Source organism: Eschrichtius robustus, chromosome 9 (genome assembly GCF_028021215.1).
Source record: "Eschrichtius robustus isolate mEscRob2 chromosome 9, mEscRob2.pri, whole genome shotgun sequence".
NCBI classification, from domain to species: Eukaryota; Metazoa; Chordata; class Mammalia; order Artiodactyla; family Eschrichtiidae; genus Eschrichtius; species Eschrichtius robustus.
In genome coordinates, this window is record NC_090832.1 from 31,004,465 (window position 1) to 31,017,143 (window position 12,679).

The 12,679-nt window shown below is 44.9% G+C and overlaps 1 protein-coding gene across 1 annotated transcript in view; it reads left to right on the plus strand.

Moving 5' to 3' along the window:
- The first annotated feature begins 1,820 nt into the window (after positions 1-1,820).
- MOXD1 (monooxygenase DBH like 1) overlaps positions 1,821-12,679 on the plus strand; it is a 78,122-nt gene continuing 67,263 nt past the window's right edge. The window contains 1 exon segment of the mRNA XM_068551195.1: positions 1,821-2,172. Within this exon segment, the coding sequence (XP_068407296.1) occupies positions 1,909-2,172 (264 nt within the window). The 5' untranslated portion in view covers positions 1,821-1,908.

Sequence of the window (12,679 nt, forward strand, 5' to 3'; positions counted from 1 at the left end):
TTTTTTTTTTTTTTTTTTTTTTTTTAAAGGGAACTCTATTTATTTATTTATTTTTGGCTGTGTTGGGTCTTCGTTTCCGTGCGAGGGCTTTTCTCTAGTTGCGGCCAGCGGGGGCCGCTCTTCATCGCGGTGCGCGGGCCTCTCACCATCGCGGCCTCTCTTGTTGCGGAGCACAGGCTCCAGACGCGCAGGCTCAGTAATTGCGGCTCACGGGCCCAGTTGCTCCGCGGCATGTGGGATCTTCCCAGACCAGGGCTCGACCCCGCGTGCCCTGCATTGGCAGGCCGACGCTCTACCACTGCGCCACCAGGGAAGCTCCCGGATGCGATTCTTAGTTTGCAGAAGTTGATGCTGCTGCTCCTGACGTCCGCCCAGGGAGCCCTGTGGCTGCTGGCAGTTCATACTCCCAATGCCTCAGTTCTTTAAAGGCTTCACAGGCTCTTTTATTTCTTGCCTTATCCCAAGGTTTCAACATTGCTCTCCTCTGATGGTGGTCTGTTGTCACTGACTAAACCTGTAGACTTCAGTCCCCTCTCTCCTTGGGATGAGTCCCTTCTCAAGCAACTCCCTGAACTCCCTGGTAAACAGATCCGCTGGAAGGTTGCTTTCCAGAATTAGTCAAATATGCCCGAATCTCTGGGAGAGCACAGTTCTGATGCGTGGTGGCAACTCTGGAAAAGTTACGGGAAAAGGGATGGGAAGAGAAAATAGGAGCAAGAAAAAACAGGCTGAAGCACGACTCGAAAAGAGAGAATTAATATAAGCAGCTTGTGTGGAGCCTCCAAATCCAAAGTAAATAGTACATATTTGCAGTATTCTTCTTACCCATATTTCTTTTTTATCTGATATCCTCTCTTATTTTTATATTTTGTATTATTTGTATTTTATAAGCCACCTTAGAACTTTTTTGAAACATGGCAGAATATAAATAAGTGAATAAGTAAAGAAGGTAATTTGCAGTTGCCACCCGGAGTAATTAGCCTTCTGAAGACAGGAGTGATGTGGTCAAAGGTAGAGACAAAAACACTTTTTGATAAACATGACTATGGCCAGAACTTGAAATAGCAGGAAACGAGGATATCAAATTAAAATCTAACTCCCAAGTGATGCTTCAACCCTGACCTATTTGCTGATGGCAGAGCGGTTTGGCAGAAGGTGTCCCCTCAAGACCAAACCAAATCAAACGAAAACCAGGCCGAAGGAGGCAAGCCTTAAGGTGCTGACTCCTGCCGTCGGGAACCAGATCTCCCCAGACCCGATGAAAGGGTGAGAGAGATGCGCTGGACGAGGTGAACCGTGTTCCCGGCGGGGTAGAGGCATCGCTGTGTACAATGGTTTCGGAAAACCGACGGCAGCGAATACCGAAATATTAAGCGGTTAACCCTGGACGGGACTTTCTCTTACTTGCCCTCCAGCAAACGCAGGATTATCTCTTTGATTACTCAGGTCCTCCCCTCCTCGGCTAAGCTAAACTTACCCTCTCTCGGCAATTTCTTATTCTTTCCCCTGGGACTCCCCACCCCCTGGTCCCCAAGACGTGCCCCCTCTCCCCGCTCCTTTTCCCTCTGCCCCCGACCCCCTTTCCTCGGCTTCCGCCTCCTCCTCTCTCCTTCCAGGACGTCCGTCGCTCCGCTCCCCACTGAATCCCACCTCGGGGACCAAATCAGGGGCGCGGGGTGGCAGGTGGATGGGCGGCAAGGGCGGGACGCAGCTGGAGGCGGCGGAACCCGGGCCGACGGGCTGGCGGGCGGCCCGGGCCTGGGAGGGAGAGCGGGACAGTCCGGCCCCTCCCGGCGGGCGGGACGGGGGGCGGTGCCCAGCCGCCGGCTCTCGGCCGCCGCTCGGCGTGCGCCCTCCGCGTTCCAGGCGGCGGGAGCCCAGGTGCCGCCAGGCGGGACGCGCCCGAGGATGTGCCGCTGGCCGCTGCTCCTGCTGTGCGGCCTGCTCCCCGGCGCGGCGGCGGGGGGCTCGGGCCGGCCCTTCCCGCACCGCACCCTCCTCGACTCGGAGGGCAAGTACTGGCTGAGCTGGGGCCCGCGGGGCGGCCGGCTAGCCTTCCGCCTCGAGGTGCGCACCGCCGGCTACGTGGGCTTCGGCTTCTCGCCCACCGGGACCATGGCCGCGGCCGACATCGTCGTGGGCGGGGTGGTCCGCGGGCGGCCCTACCTGCAGGTAAGCGCGTCCCCTCCCGGAGCCGCCCCGCCGCGCCCCGGCCGGTCCCGACGCCGGGCCACCCGGCTTTCCCTCCGGCCGAGACTGGACGCCGTCGCGCTCCGCAGCCCCGCCGCCCCTGGCCGGCACCCGTTTCCCTTCGCCGTCCGCTCCTGTACGCCCCGGAGCCGAAGGCGCCCGCGGCTGGGCTCCCCAGCTCCGCCCTCCGGCCCCCAGGTTTCACCGCTGAGCACGGTGACCCCAGGCAGCTTTTCGTCTCTGAACACTTTCCTGTCCCCAGCGCCCCACTTAATACATCCCCCAGGTACACACCTGCCACGCACCCCCCACCATCCCTCACAGGAAAGAAGAGGGACCCCGGCTTTGGGGCCTAACGGGACAGCTCTCAGGGTTGAAGGGACCAGAGAGCTGTAGCATTTGCTGTCTTGCTATCGAGGGTCGGGGATCGCAGAACTTCCCACATCTCGGCTATTCTGAAGCCTCCTGGCTCGCGGGCCGGGTCAGCTACCTTACCCGAGAAATGTATGAAAGGCCCCCAAGAATCGTTAGGAGCTTGCTATTCTGAGAGCCGTTTAGGAAGCCGCAAAACCTACAAAACCTGGAGTCCCCAGGCAAAACCCCCTATTAAGTGGCAAAACTTTTCACTTACTTTAATAGCTAACAAAATTAATTTGACGGCTACCGTTTTGCTTTGAAAGAGCCCGAGTAGAGTCGTTGCCTGTTCACAGATGTTTTTATGAATAGGAAAAAAATTTTTTAAATTATGAGATGACCAGAACGATTACGTAGGTAGGTTGGTTTTCTGGACATCTTTGTTCGATCTTGACCGACATTTGGACACTTCTCCACGACGACATAACATCGTGGTAGATGTAGTGTTGCTTATCAAAGTTCATCCAAAAATGCTGACCATTGCCAAAAGTCTCTTGATCCAGATGAAAACTAGTTGGTTCTGGCATTGTGTTAAGGCTTTGATGATGTTAAAATCGATGTGCACGATGGATTTCAAAGAACATTTCTCAGTAATTTTATTTCTGACTTCTAAGTTTGATTTCCACAACATTCTGCAATTAATTTTTAACGCTAATTTTGGCTTTGGGCTTTTAACTCCGGCTAGAAATTTTAAAAAATGACAGCAATAAAAACTTTAAAACCATTCTGTTGTCTATATTTTCATAAATTCGTCCTTTCCTCCCCAAGATAAGGACAACTCCAAGAAAGTAAAGTTATATGAGGATTACACTCTGTTGAAGTCATTGATGTATAAATTTTCTCCTCCTGGAGCACCTCAGACATTAAATTTGTAAACCAAGAATTTGACCCCAAGCACAGGCCTCACTAGCTGAATAACTTAGCTCTCTTCTGATATGAAGTAGACAATACCTTATTTAAACACCTGTTGAGCCACATCTTTTTGTTTGCTTGTCTGTTTGGTTTTTTAGGGTGGGGAGAGTCAAATGCCCCTTAACTCTCCTTGCATGTTTTGTTGAAGGGGGCAAGTCTTACTATAGTGATATCATAAAACAGAGCATGTGTACTTTAAAAGAAAACTTGATATTGTTTTCCCCAGAAGAGTAGCATTTCTAGAAAGCCCATCCAATTTGATATCAAATGAAAGACTAAGAGTAGAATTCTGTTTCAACATGCCATAATGGGCACACCACAAACATAGGGTTTGTTAAACTACAGTTATTTTCACACTGCTGGTGGTTCTTCATAAAGATCACATAAGAATTAATTAAGTGCTCTTTAGATGGGTTTTGAAACGTAGAACTTTTCTTAAAGTAATTACTGAACACATATCACTATGAAATAAGCCTTGGAAATGGATCCTTTCCCAATACATTTAATGAGCACGAAGTAGGACTTTCCCCTCTGTTTTTATTCCTAAGGAGATGAAATCTTTATTTTCATGTATAAAGGATCACCATTTTCTTAGTTGACTGACATCCTTTACTATTCCATTTTTTTAAGCATCCCATTCATTTTAGGACATATAATATACAATAAAAATTATGCTTATCAGTTAAGGAGAAAGAAAATTTATTGAAAACCTCTTTAATAAAATGAAAGACCCCAGACACTAAAAATGAAAAGAAATGTATCAGTTCCAGCTGGATCATCCAGGCTGGGTGATTCCATTTTCCAACTCTTGAAATTGTATCTTCCCCCTAGAAACTATTGATTTGAGATTCTTCATGCAATGGTGTGATAAGGGTATCCTCAGCAACTATACCAAAAGGTAAATAGGGTTGTTAAACATTGTGTATGTGATTCCACTAGTAGACTGAATTTTGTGTAATTTTACTCCCAATAAGAACAAATTTTGCATGAAACAATACAACAAAAAGCATTGGCTTCTGGGGCACAATGTAGGATGGCATCAGAGTGTATGATAACAACCTAAGTTGACACCCTAGTCACCGCCCCTTGTGGCTATTTTCCATATATTTTATTTCATCCTTTCTTATTTAATTAAAAAAAACTTGACCTTTACATATTTTTTATTCTTTTATTATTATGACTTTTAATAATGATTATTAAGCTCACTTTATTATTAAACTGATGATCTGAAACTCTTCTTTTCAATAGAATGTTAACTCCTGGTTAACTATATAAGAATAAATCCTAACCAGCCAGGCAGAGAACTGTCGTTGAAACAGATGTCATAAACCCAAATTCATGTAGAGGTCAAGCAGCAAATGTAAAAGAGTGACACGTCTTGAGTGGAACAGGCAGGACTGTAATGCAGCAGAGTAGAGGGGAGAGAAGAAACCCGAGTTTTTGCATGTGAATTACTGTTATGTAGGAATGCAAATCGAGTATTGCCAGATCTTCCGTTTGTTTTTGTTTTTTTGAGAGAAGAAAGTTTTTTTTAATTTATTTATTTAATTTATTTATTCTTGGCTGCGTTGGGTCTTCATTGCTGCGTGTGGGCTTCCTCTAGTTGCGGTGAGCGGGGGCTACTCTTCCTTGAGGTGCGCAGGCTTCTTATTGTGGTGGCTTCTCTTGTTGCCGAGCGTGGGCTCTAGGCGCGCGGGCTTCAGTAGTTGTAGCATGCAGGCTCAGTAGTTGTGGCTCACGGGCTCTAGAGCGCAGGCTCAGTAGTTGTGGCGCATGGAGCTGTGGCATGTGGGATCTTCCCGGACCACGGCTCGAACCTGTGTCCCCTGCATTGGCAGGCGGATTCTTAACCACTGCACCACCAGGGAAGTCCCAAGAGAGGAAAGATTTTTAGTTTGTGTGTGTGTGTAAGTAAAACCTTCTGATTAGTAAATAGCAGCCACAATTCAAATTTGTACAAAGCACCCTGTAGTGCCCATATACATACACAATTTCAGTTGAGATATATCCCATGGACAGCTTCATCTGGGACCAAGAGGAAGAAAAGCTAAAGTTAATAAAGAATCAACCCAAATTATGAAAATCCAGAAAAGACAGAGAGGCAGGTCCCATTTCTCTTCAGGCCAGATTTATTCTGTGTCAAGAAATGTCCAGTGTCAGAGGGGACCTTGCCCCTTCTTTTGCTAATCTATCATCGTGTAACAAACCACCCCAAAGCACAGCGGCTTATTTTGCTCACAAAGCTGCAATTTGAGCAGGGCTTAGTGGTGACAGGGCTTCTTTGCTCCACGTGGTGTCAGCTCCAAGGCGAGTGCTGGAGTCATCTGGAGGCTCTCTCACTGGTTTGTCTGACCGGCAGTTGATGCTGGCTGTTGGCTGGACCTCCGCTGGTACTGTGGCGGGAACGTGGCCTCTCCATGTAGCTGCCTGGCTTCCTCCCAGCAGAGTGGCTGGGTCCCAAGAGTGAACATCTTGAGAGGCCCAGGTGGAAAGTGGATGGCCCTTTATAATTTAGCCATGGAATCACGGACTGTGTCTTCTGCTGTAGTCACAGCCCCACTGGATTGAAGAGAGAATGTAGACGCCACCTCAACATCATGCTGTGAGGAGGTCACGTGGGAGGGGAAGATATTAGTGTGGCCATCTTCGGAAAATCCATGCCACCACACCCATCGTCACCAACTTGCCAGTTCCCTTCCACCACCGCTTCTGAGTACCTGTCTCCATGTAGTCGCTCTCTCGACGCTGCTCGGATTGGGAGGCAAGTGCTTACTTATTCACCTCTTTCCTCCCCCCCACTTCACACACATGCGCACACACACACGCGCGCACACACACACGCACGCGCACACACGCACGCACGCGCACACACGCACGCGGGCACACACGCGCGCGCGCGCGCATTACTCCCAAGAAGTTAGTGAATGGTTAGTCGTCCTACTCCACATTCCTTCCACCCCTTCCCCTCAGAAAAAGAGTTCTAAACCTCCACAAACCCACATTTTTCAGTGGCTGCCGATCACTAATTCAGGGCTGGACCCAATGAGACTGTCTCCGGAGGGCAGCGCAACATTTGCTTGGAGAGCTGTGGAGTGAAAAATCAGATTTTGATTTCCTTGCCTCAAGGCAGTATACTGGCTTGGACACCCTTAAAACCACACCCAGAGATGAGGTATTGTGGAAATTTGCCCTGCCCGTTTTGTAACCCTCCGACCCTGTCTGGAGATGTTTCTTCAAATGGTGTATAACCAGGTACCGTCAAAATGGGAAAGAAAAGAGAGAAACGCGGTTGTGAAGTAAAGCCCGTCCCAGTGTACCCGGTCGGGTAAATTGTTCTGGATCGGGTTACACTTGGGGACACGTTACCCCTGGGATGCTGCTGAGGTTAGTTTCGAGACAGTGTGTTTCACAGAACGGCCGGGGGTGGGGGTGGGAAGCGGTCTTTCCTTTTGCCTCGGCTTTGGAAAGCCTCTCTATTTTGTCTCAATGAACTAACTCAACCCTCACTTCCCTGATGCACTCGGATTCGTGTCCTTTCCTTGTACTTTGCCCCTTTTTGACACAGAGCGATCCCACCCCGACCCAAGCCACTTAGCAACTGTGAGTCCCCATTTGGGGGAAGTAATCCGGGTTGATGAATGCCTAGTTTGTGTGAATTGGAGAAGAGGGCAGCATTGTCAGATGTGCCTGTTGAATTTGCACAAAAATGGATTCACTCTTCCTTTGGGGGTGTAAATCGCTGGGGAATGGAGGCTGAAACCTATGTCATCATTTGTTACTGCCTTGCTGGTTGGCCGTCCCTACGACTGAAACTTTTCTGTGATGAGAAGGAAGTCTTCAGCAGCGGGGTAATTGCTGCAGGGCTGCTCCCTGAGGAAGTGCTTGGAAATTATGCTGTGATTTGAAATCACAGAAAACAGTGAGCATTCTTTGTGGTTAATGATGGGCTTCTTTTAAGTGCACCGGGGCCAATGGCAACAAAGAAATGTTTGGAAAGCAAATTGAAAAGCTGTAAGGGAAAGGCGAAGAGAGTGTGCAACCCTGACACAGCTCAGCTGGGGCTTTGTTAAGAGATATTTATAAATCTTCAAATTATGTCCTCTCCACCACCCCCCCCCCCCATCAATTTCCAGATGAGGAAGGGACCTCTCCAAGCTTCATGCTTTGTGCATTAGTAATAAGTACACATGCACCAATGTAAGCTGGAACGGGAACACACCAGGACACTCGTCAGCTGTGCGGTTCTCCCTGGAAGAGCAGATGATTTCATAGCGCCAGCCTGAGGAGATGGCAGAGTAAGAGCCAAGAGAACAGTGCGCCTGAATTGACCGTCAAGGTTTAAGACTTCAGGCAACCAACAGCCTGTTTCTGGATTCTTGGAAGGAGAGGGAAGAGTCCACTTCAAAGAAAGTGAACGGTGGTTTATTGATTCATCATTTGTAATAGAGCCCTGTTAAAATAAAGTTGCTGGCAAAAGGAGTGAATTCATTATATATCATGTTTCTGGAAATGTTTGATCCATATGTAAAAACAGAAGACATAAAACAAACAGAAAACACCTCTGCCTCTGGATGCCTCACAGTGCTGTTTATTGTAACTTTTCAAAAATAATTAGTACAGAACTTTTAAGCAGAGAATATTTCTCCAGGAAACCTCTTCCCAATCTATGTCTCTTTAACTTGTTAAGTTTTAAAATAGACTGGGAAAAAAAAGCTTCACATTAGGACAACATACAGCACACACATAAGCAGAGAATTCTACAAAAATAAAAATAACTTCAAATATATCACTTTTTGTTAACTGTAAAAATGGGTGATTATATATGAGTGCTGTGCAAATAATGTATAGACCAAATTTAATTTACTACTGAGGTCTTTTGTAGTCATCTAATGTAGCCAAAAATTATGAGAAAATCTTTAAACAATGTTTGCTTTTACAAGTTAAATGTTGATGTTTTGGGCATTTACTTGCTGCTCGTAAGAGCTCAGAGTTCAGTTGATTCCCCTTAAATTTCCTAAACCACCCCCGCCCCAATTTTACAGTTAAGAAACTAGGCCTTAGGTACCTATTAAACGACTTGTTGGAGGCCATACAGATCAGTAGCCTGGATTCATTTCCTCTTGGTCCTGGTTTGGTGGTCTTTCTTCTCCTACAAGCAACTGGTAGCTTACATAAAAACATATTAACAGTTTTCTTCCTCAATAGTGAAAAAACATGTTAATGAAATGCATTTTTAAAAAGTGATAAAATCATAGTATCTCTCTTACTACTTTTGTTGTACTATGAATGTCATAGGTATACATTTCTATGATGTGATTTTTCATTCATGGAGTTCTTGTTTTTTTTTCTGGTTGTGTAGGGTCTTAGTTGCGGCATGTGGGGTCTTCGTTGAGGCATGCGGCCTCTTCGTTGTGGTGCGCAGGCTTCTCTCTAGTTGTGACATGCGGGTTTTCTCTTCTCTAGTTGTGGTGCGTGGGCTCTAGGGCGCGTGGGCTCTGTAGTTGGCGGCACGAAGGCTCTAGTTGAGGCACATAAGCTCAGTAGTTGTGGTGCACGGGCTTAGTTGGCCCGCAGCGTGTGGGATATTAGTTCCCTGACCAGGGATCGAACCCTTGTCCCCTGCACTGGAAGGCAGATTCTTTACCACTGGACCACCAGGGAAGTCCCTCATGGAGTTCTTAATATATGCCATACATTATGATAAGTCCTTAAAGTGTGATATCTCATGTAATTCTCTCAATAGCCCTATACGGTCAATATCTTATTTCTCCCCTCCCATTTTGTAGTTGTATAAACCTGAGGCTCCAGGCCACACAGCATGAGAATCACTTGGGACTTTCATATGACTGTTTTGGTAAAGTACTCACCGATTGGCAGAGAATGTTAGAATGTTCATTCATTCACTTGACCAATATTTACTGAAGATTTATTGAACAGTTCTAGATGCTGGGGATATAGCATTTAGTGAGAGGAAATCAGTGGTATCAGGGGGCTCACATTTTGATGGGGGATAAACAAATAAACAAGCAACAAAAATATCAGAAAGTGGTAAGTGCTGTGCAGAGAATTAAAATAGGGTGATGTGATAAGGAGCAACCGTGTGGCTGTTTGAGATTGGGATGCTTATAATCAAAACACGAAGGAAAACAAATATCCCAAGTTCTAAAGGTTGTCTTTCAAGGTTAACCATAGTGTTTACAATTCAAAATATCATATACTATGAAGAAGATTATCTGGCATGGGCATCAAAGGACTCAGTAGACCTTGAATATAGGAGACTGCCTACCTGGAGGAAATATAATTAATGTGTCTGAACCGCATGAGCTCTCTTTTCCGTTTCTGTGGCATTGTTACACAGATGTTTAGTAAGCTCAACTAGAGTCTTTCAAGCTTTGATCTAGAGACTCGGTGATTTTATAGGAGTTTCTTTCTTAATACTAGGTATGAATGTTTTTCTCTTATACTCTGTGTTCTTTCTCGTCTTCAATAATATGAGAGAGCTAAAGGACTTTGAGAAGCTAGAGCAACAAAACCACATGCGTCTGGGGAAGATTTCCATCTTTCAGGCAAGTTTTAGACTAAAACTTGGAAGTCTCAGTTTCTTAGATACAACTAAATTGCTACCATTTTTCCCCCTGCAAACTTCATGCACAGAAACCCACTCATACAAGGAAGCTCTTCGTACATGAAACCATGTAGAAGCAAGGCCTCTGGTACTTTGGACATCCAGATCCCTTTGGGCAGGGCCAAGATGGATCTGTGCTACGGTGGATTGGAATCCAGTGGTGAGCAGGCAGAGCTAATGGAAGACTGAGAACTGGGAAAGATACTTCCTACGTCAGAAATTCCCAGATTTGCGCGTTAGAATCTCCTGGGCGTCTTTTAAAAATTTCACCGTCCAGGCAACCCCCATCCCTCCTTAATACCCATTAAATCACAATCTCTGGGGGGGTGGACACAGGCATTAATATATTTTAAAGTTTCTTAATTGACTCTGTGAAGACAATTCTGAAATGTGCAGACAAGTTCAGGAACTACTGACCTTATGTGGTTAGGCTCTTTGATCAGAATCAGGTGACTCCTGTGTGGTCCACCTATAGAAGCTTGGAAGATTCCAGGTGCTGGGCATGGGGACGCATAGCAGGATTCTGGACAAAGCAATTCAGAGTGACCACTTGATGTTTGAAGCAAGGGCAAACATATGCTTAGATATTTAAGATTATATTGTAAAGTAGAAAAATAAAGTGGGTTTTTCTAGAATTGAAACACTTCTGAAATGTTCAACAAATTTGGTGATAATTCTAAGTATTTTCTCAAAAGTACATGCTGAAACGAGAGCAGCAATGGAAGAACTGTGGGTAGTGGTGTATTTTAAAACATGCTGGGCCAGAAATCTCCCTCCTCCTCATAGCCCTCTACCATTCCTACACACCTTTTGTCAGTTGGTACTAGCTGCTGTATTTCTAAGCAACAGGAATATCTGCCCACACAGAGTCTAAAATTCATAAGTTATATATGGCCACAGGGCATTAAAGGAATATTAATAAATGAAAGTCTTAGATAATTTCTCAGCCTGTTCAAGAGGCGTGTTCTGCTCTAAAATCTTTTTTTAGAATTACCAGTGACAAAATGGACTCCCTTTGTATTTGGAAAAATTCTGAAGTGTCTTTCTAGTTACGCAAATAGATATTCTTTTCCTTCCCTCCTTCATTTTCCAAGGTTACTAATAAGAAGTGAAATGCCCTAAAGCTGTAGTTGCAGTAGGGAGAAGGAGGAAAAGGAGTAGGAGTGGTGGAGAATTAGTGTTTTATTAGGGTGTGGATGGAACGTTTACAGGTCTATGAGTACGTCAGTGCTGCCACAATCTTCCTGAGGGACCAGGAGAGAGTCCACGTGCCTGGCGGGTCCTCAAGAAATACCTGCTGAGCAGCTAAAAGCAGGCAGTCCTGCTCTGAATCCCAGCACTGCTTGCTACTTACTCCTTGTGTGGCCCTTGGCAAACTCTTTAACGTCTCTAAAGTGACAGTTCCCTTTATGAAGAAGGGAATTATATCTAATGCATGGGGTTTTTGTGAGGCTTAAATGAAATAGGCATGTAAAGCTCTTAGCAGAGTATGTGGCACATTAAAAGTACTCAATAAATACAAGGTATTATTATAATGAGTCACTTAGTGAAATATCAGAATTGTCAGATGATTACATGGAGAGAAACGTCCCGGATTTTCAACTTGGGGAAAAATATCTGTTGAAGGAATAGATGGGGGAGATTCATAGTAATTTTTGAGGAAATTCAAGGACAAACTTTAAGCAACTGGTTTGTGAATGCTTGGCCCTAAGCAATTGGTTTGTGACTAGAGGTCAGCATGGTTTCAATAAACACAAGTTATACTCACAAGACTGCATTTGCTTTTGCATTGGATTTGCTGAACCTGTAGTTGTGGTAGTAAATCAATGGTGTGTCTGAATGATTCTAAAGTAATTGGCAGGTCTCTTAGGATGTCACAACATGTTGATAACAGACTGCCTACATTAGTCCACAGAATAAGGACTCAAAAGATAGTGATATATTAAAATAATGGAAGGAAACTAAAAGTTAAAAATTCACTGAGAATACAAATAAAGTTAAACACTTGGTTTAAAGATTAGTTGTGTATGTACAAAATGTGTAAAATTGGACTTAATTGGAATTCATATGAAAAAGGTCTAAATATTAGTTCTTCTTAAGCTCAAAAGATGTGCTTGTTGAACACAAATATGCAATATTAGCCTATAAACTCTACGTTTACATCAAGGGAAGTAATACTGACATTGTAATCTGTACTAGGCTAACCATAACAGAAGATACCTTCTTGAATAACTTCTTTAAAGGATGTGTGGGTGAACTGGATCATTCTAAAGGAGAATTACAAGGATGATTGAAATCTCTGGAAATTGGGGTACTTGAGTAATGGGAGACCACTGGCAATGTTTGCTTGGAAAAAGAACAATTAGAAAAGACATGATCATTGCCTTTGAAATAGTGGACAGTCTTCCTCAAGAAATATGGATTAGATGCTACCTATTAGGTTCCAGAAGGAAGAAAAAAGACCCAATTAGTATACTCTATTTTAGGTTACTATAAGAAATACATTTCTGACCATCAGAGGTATTAAAATTGAATGAG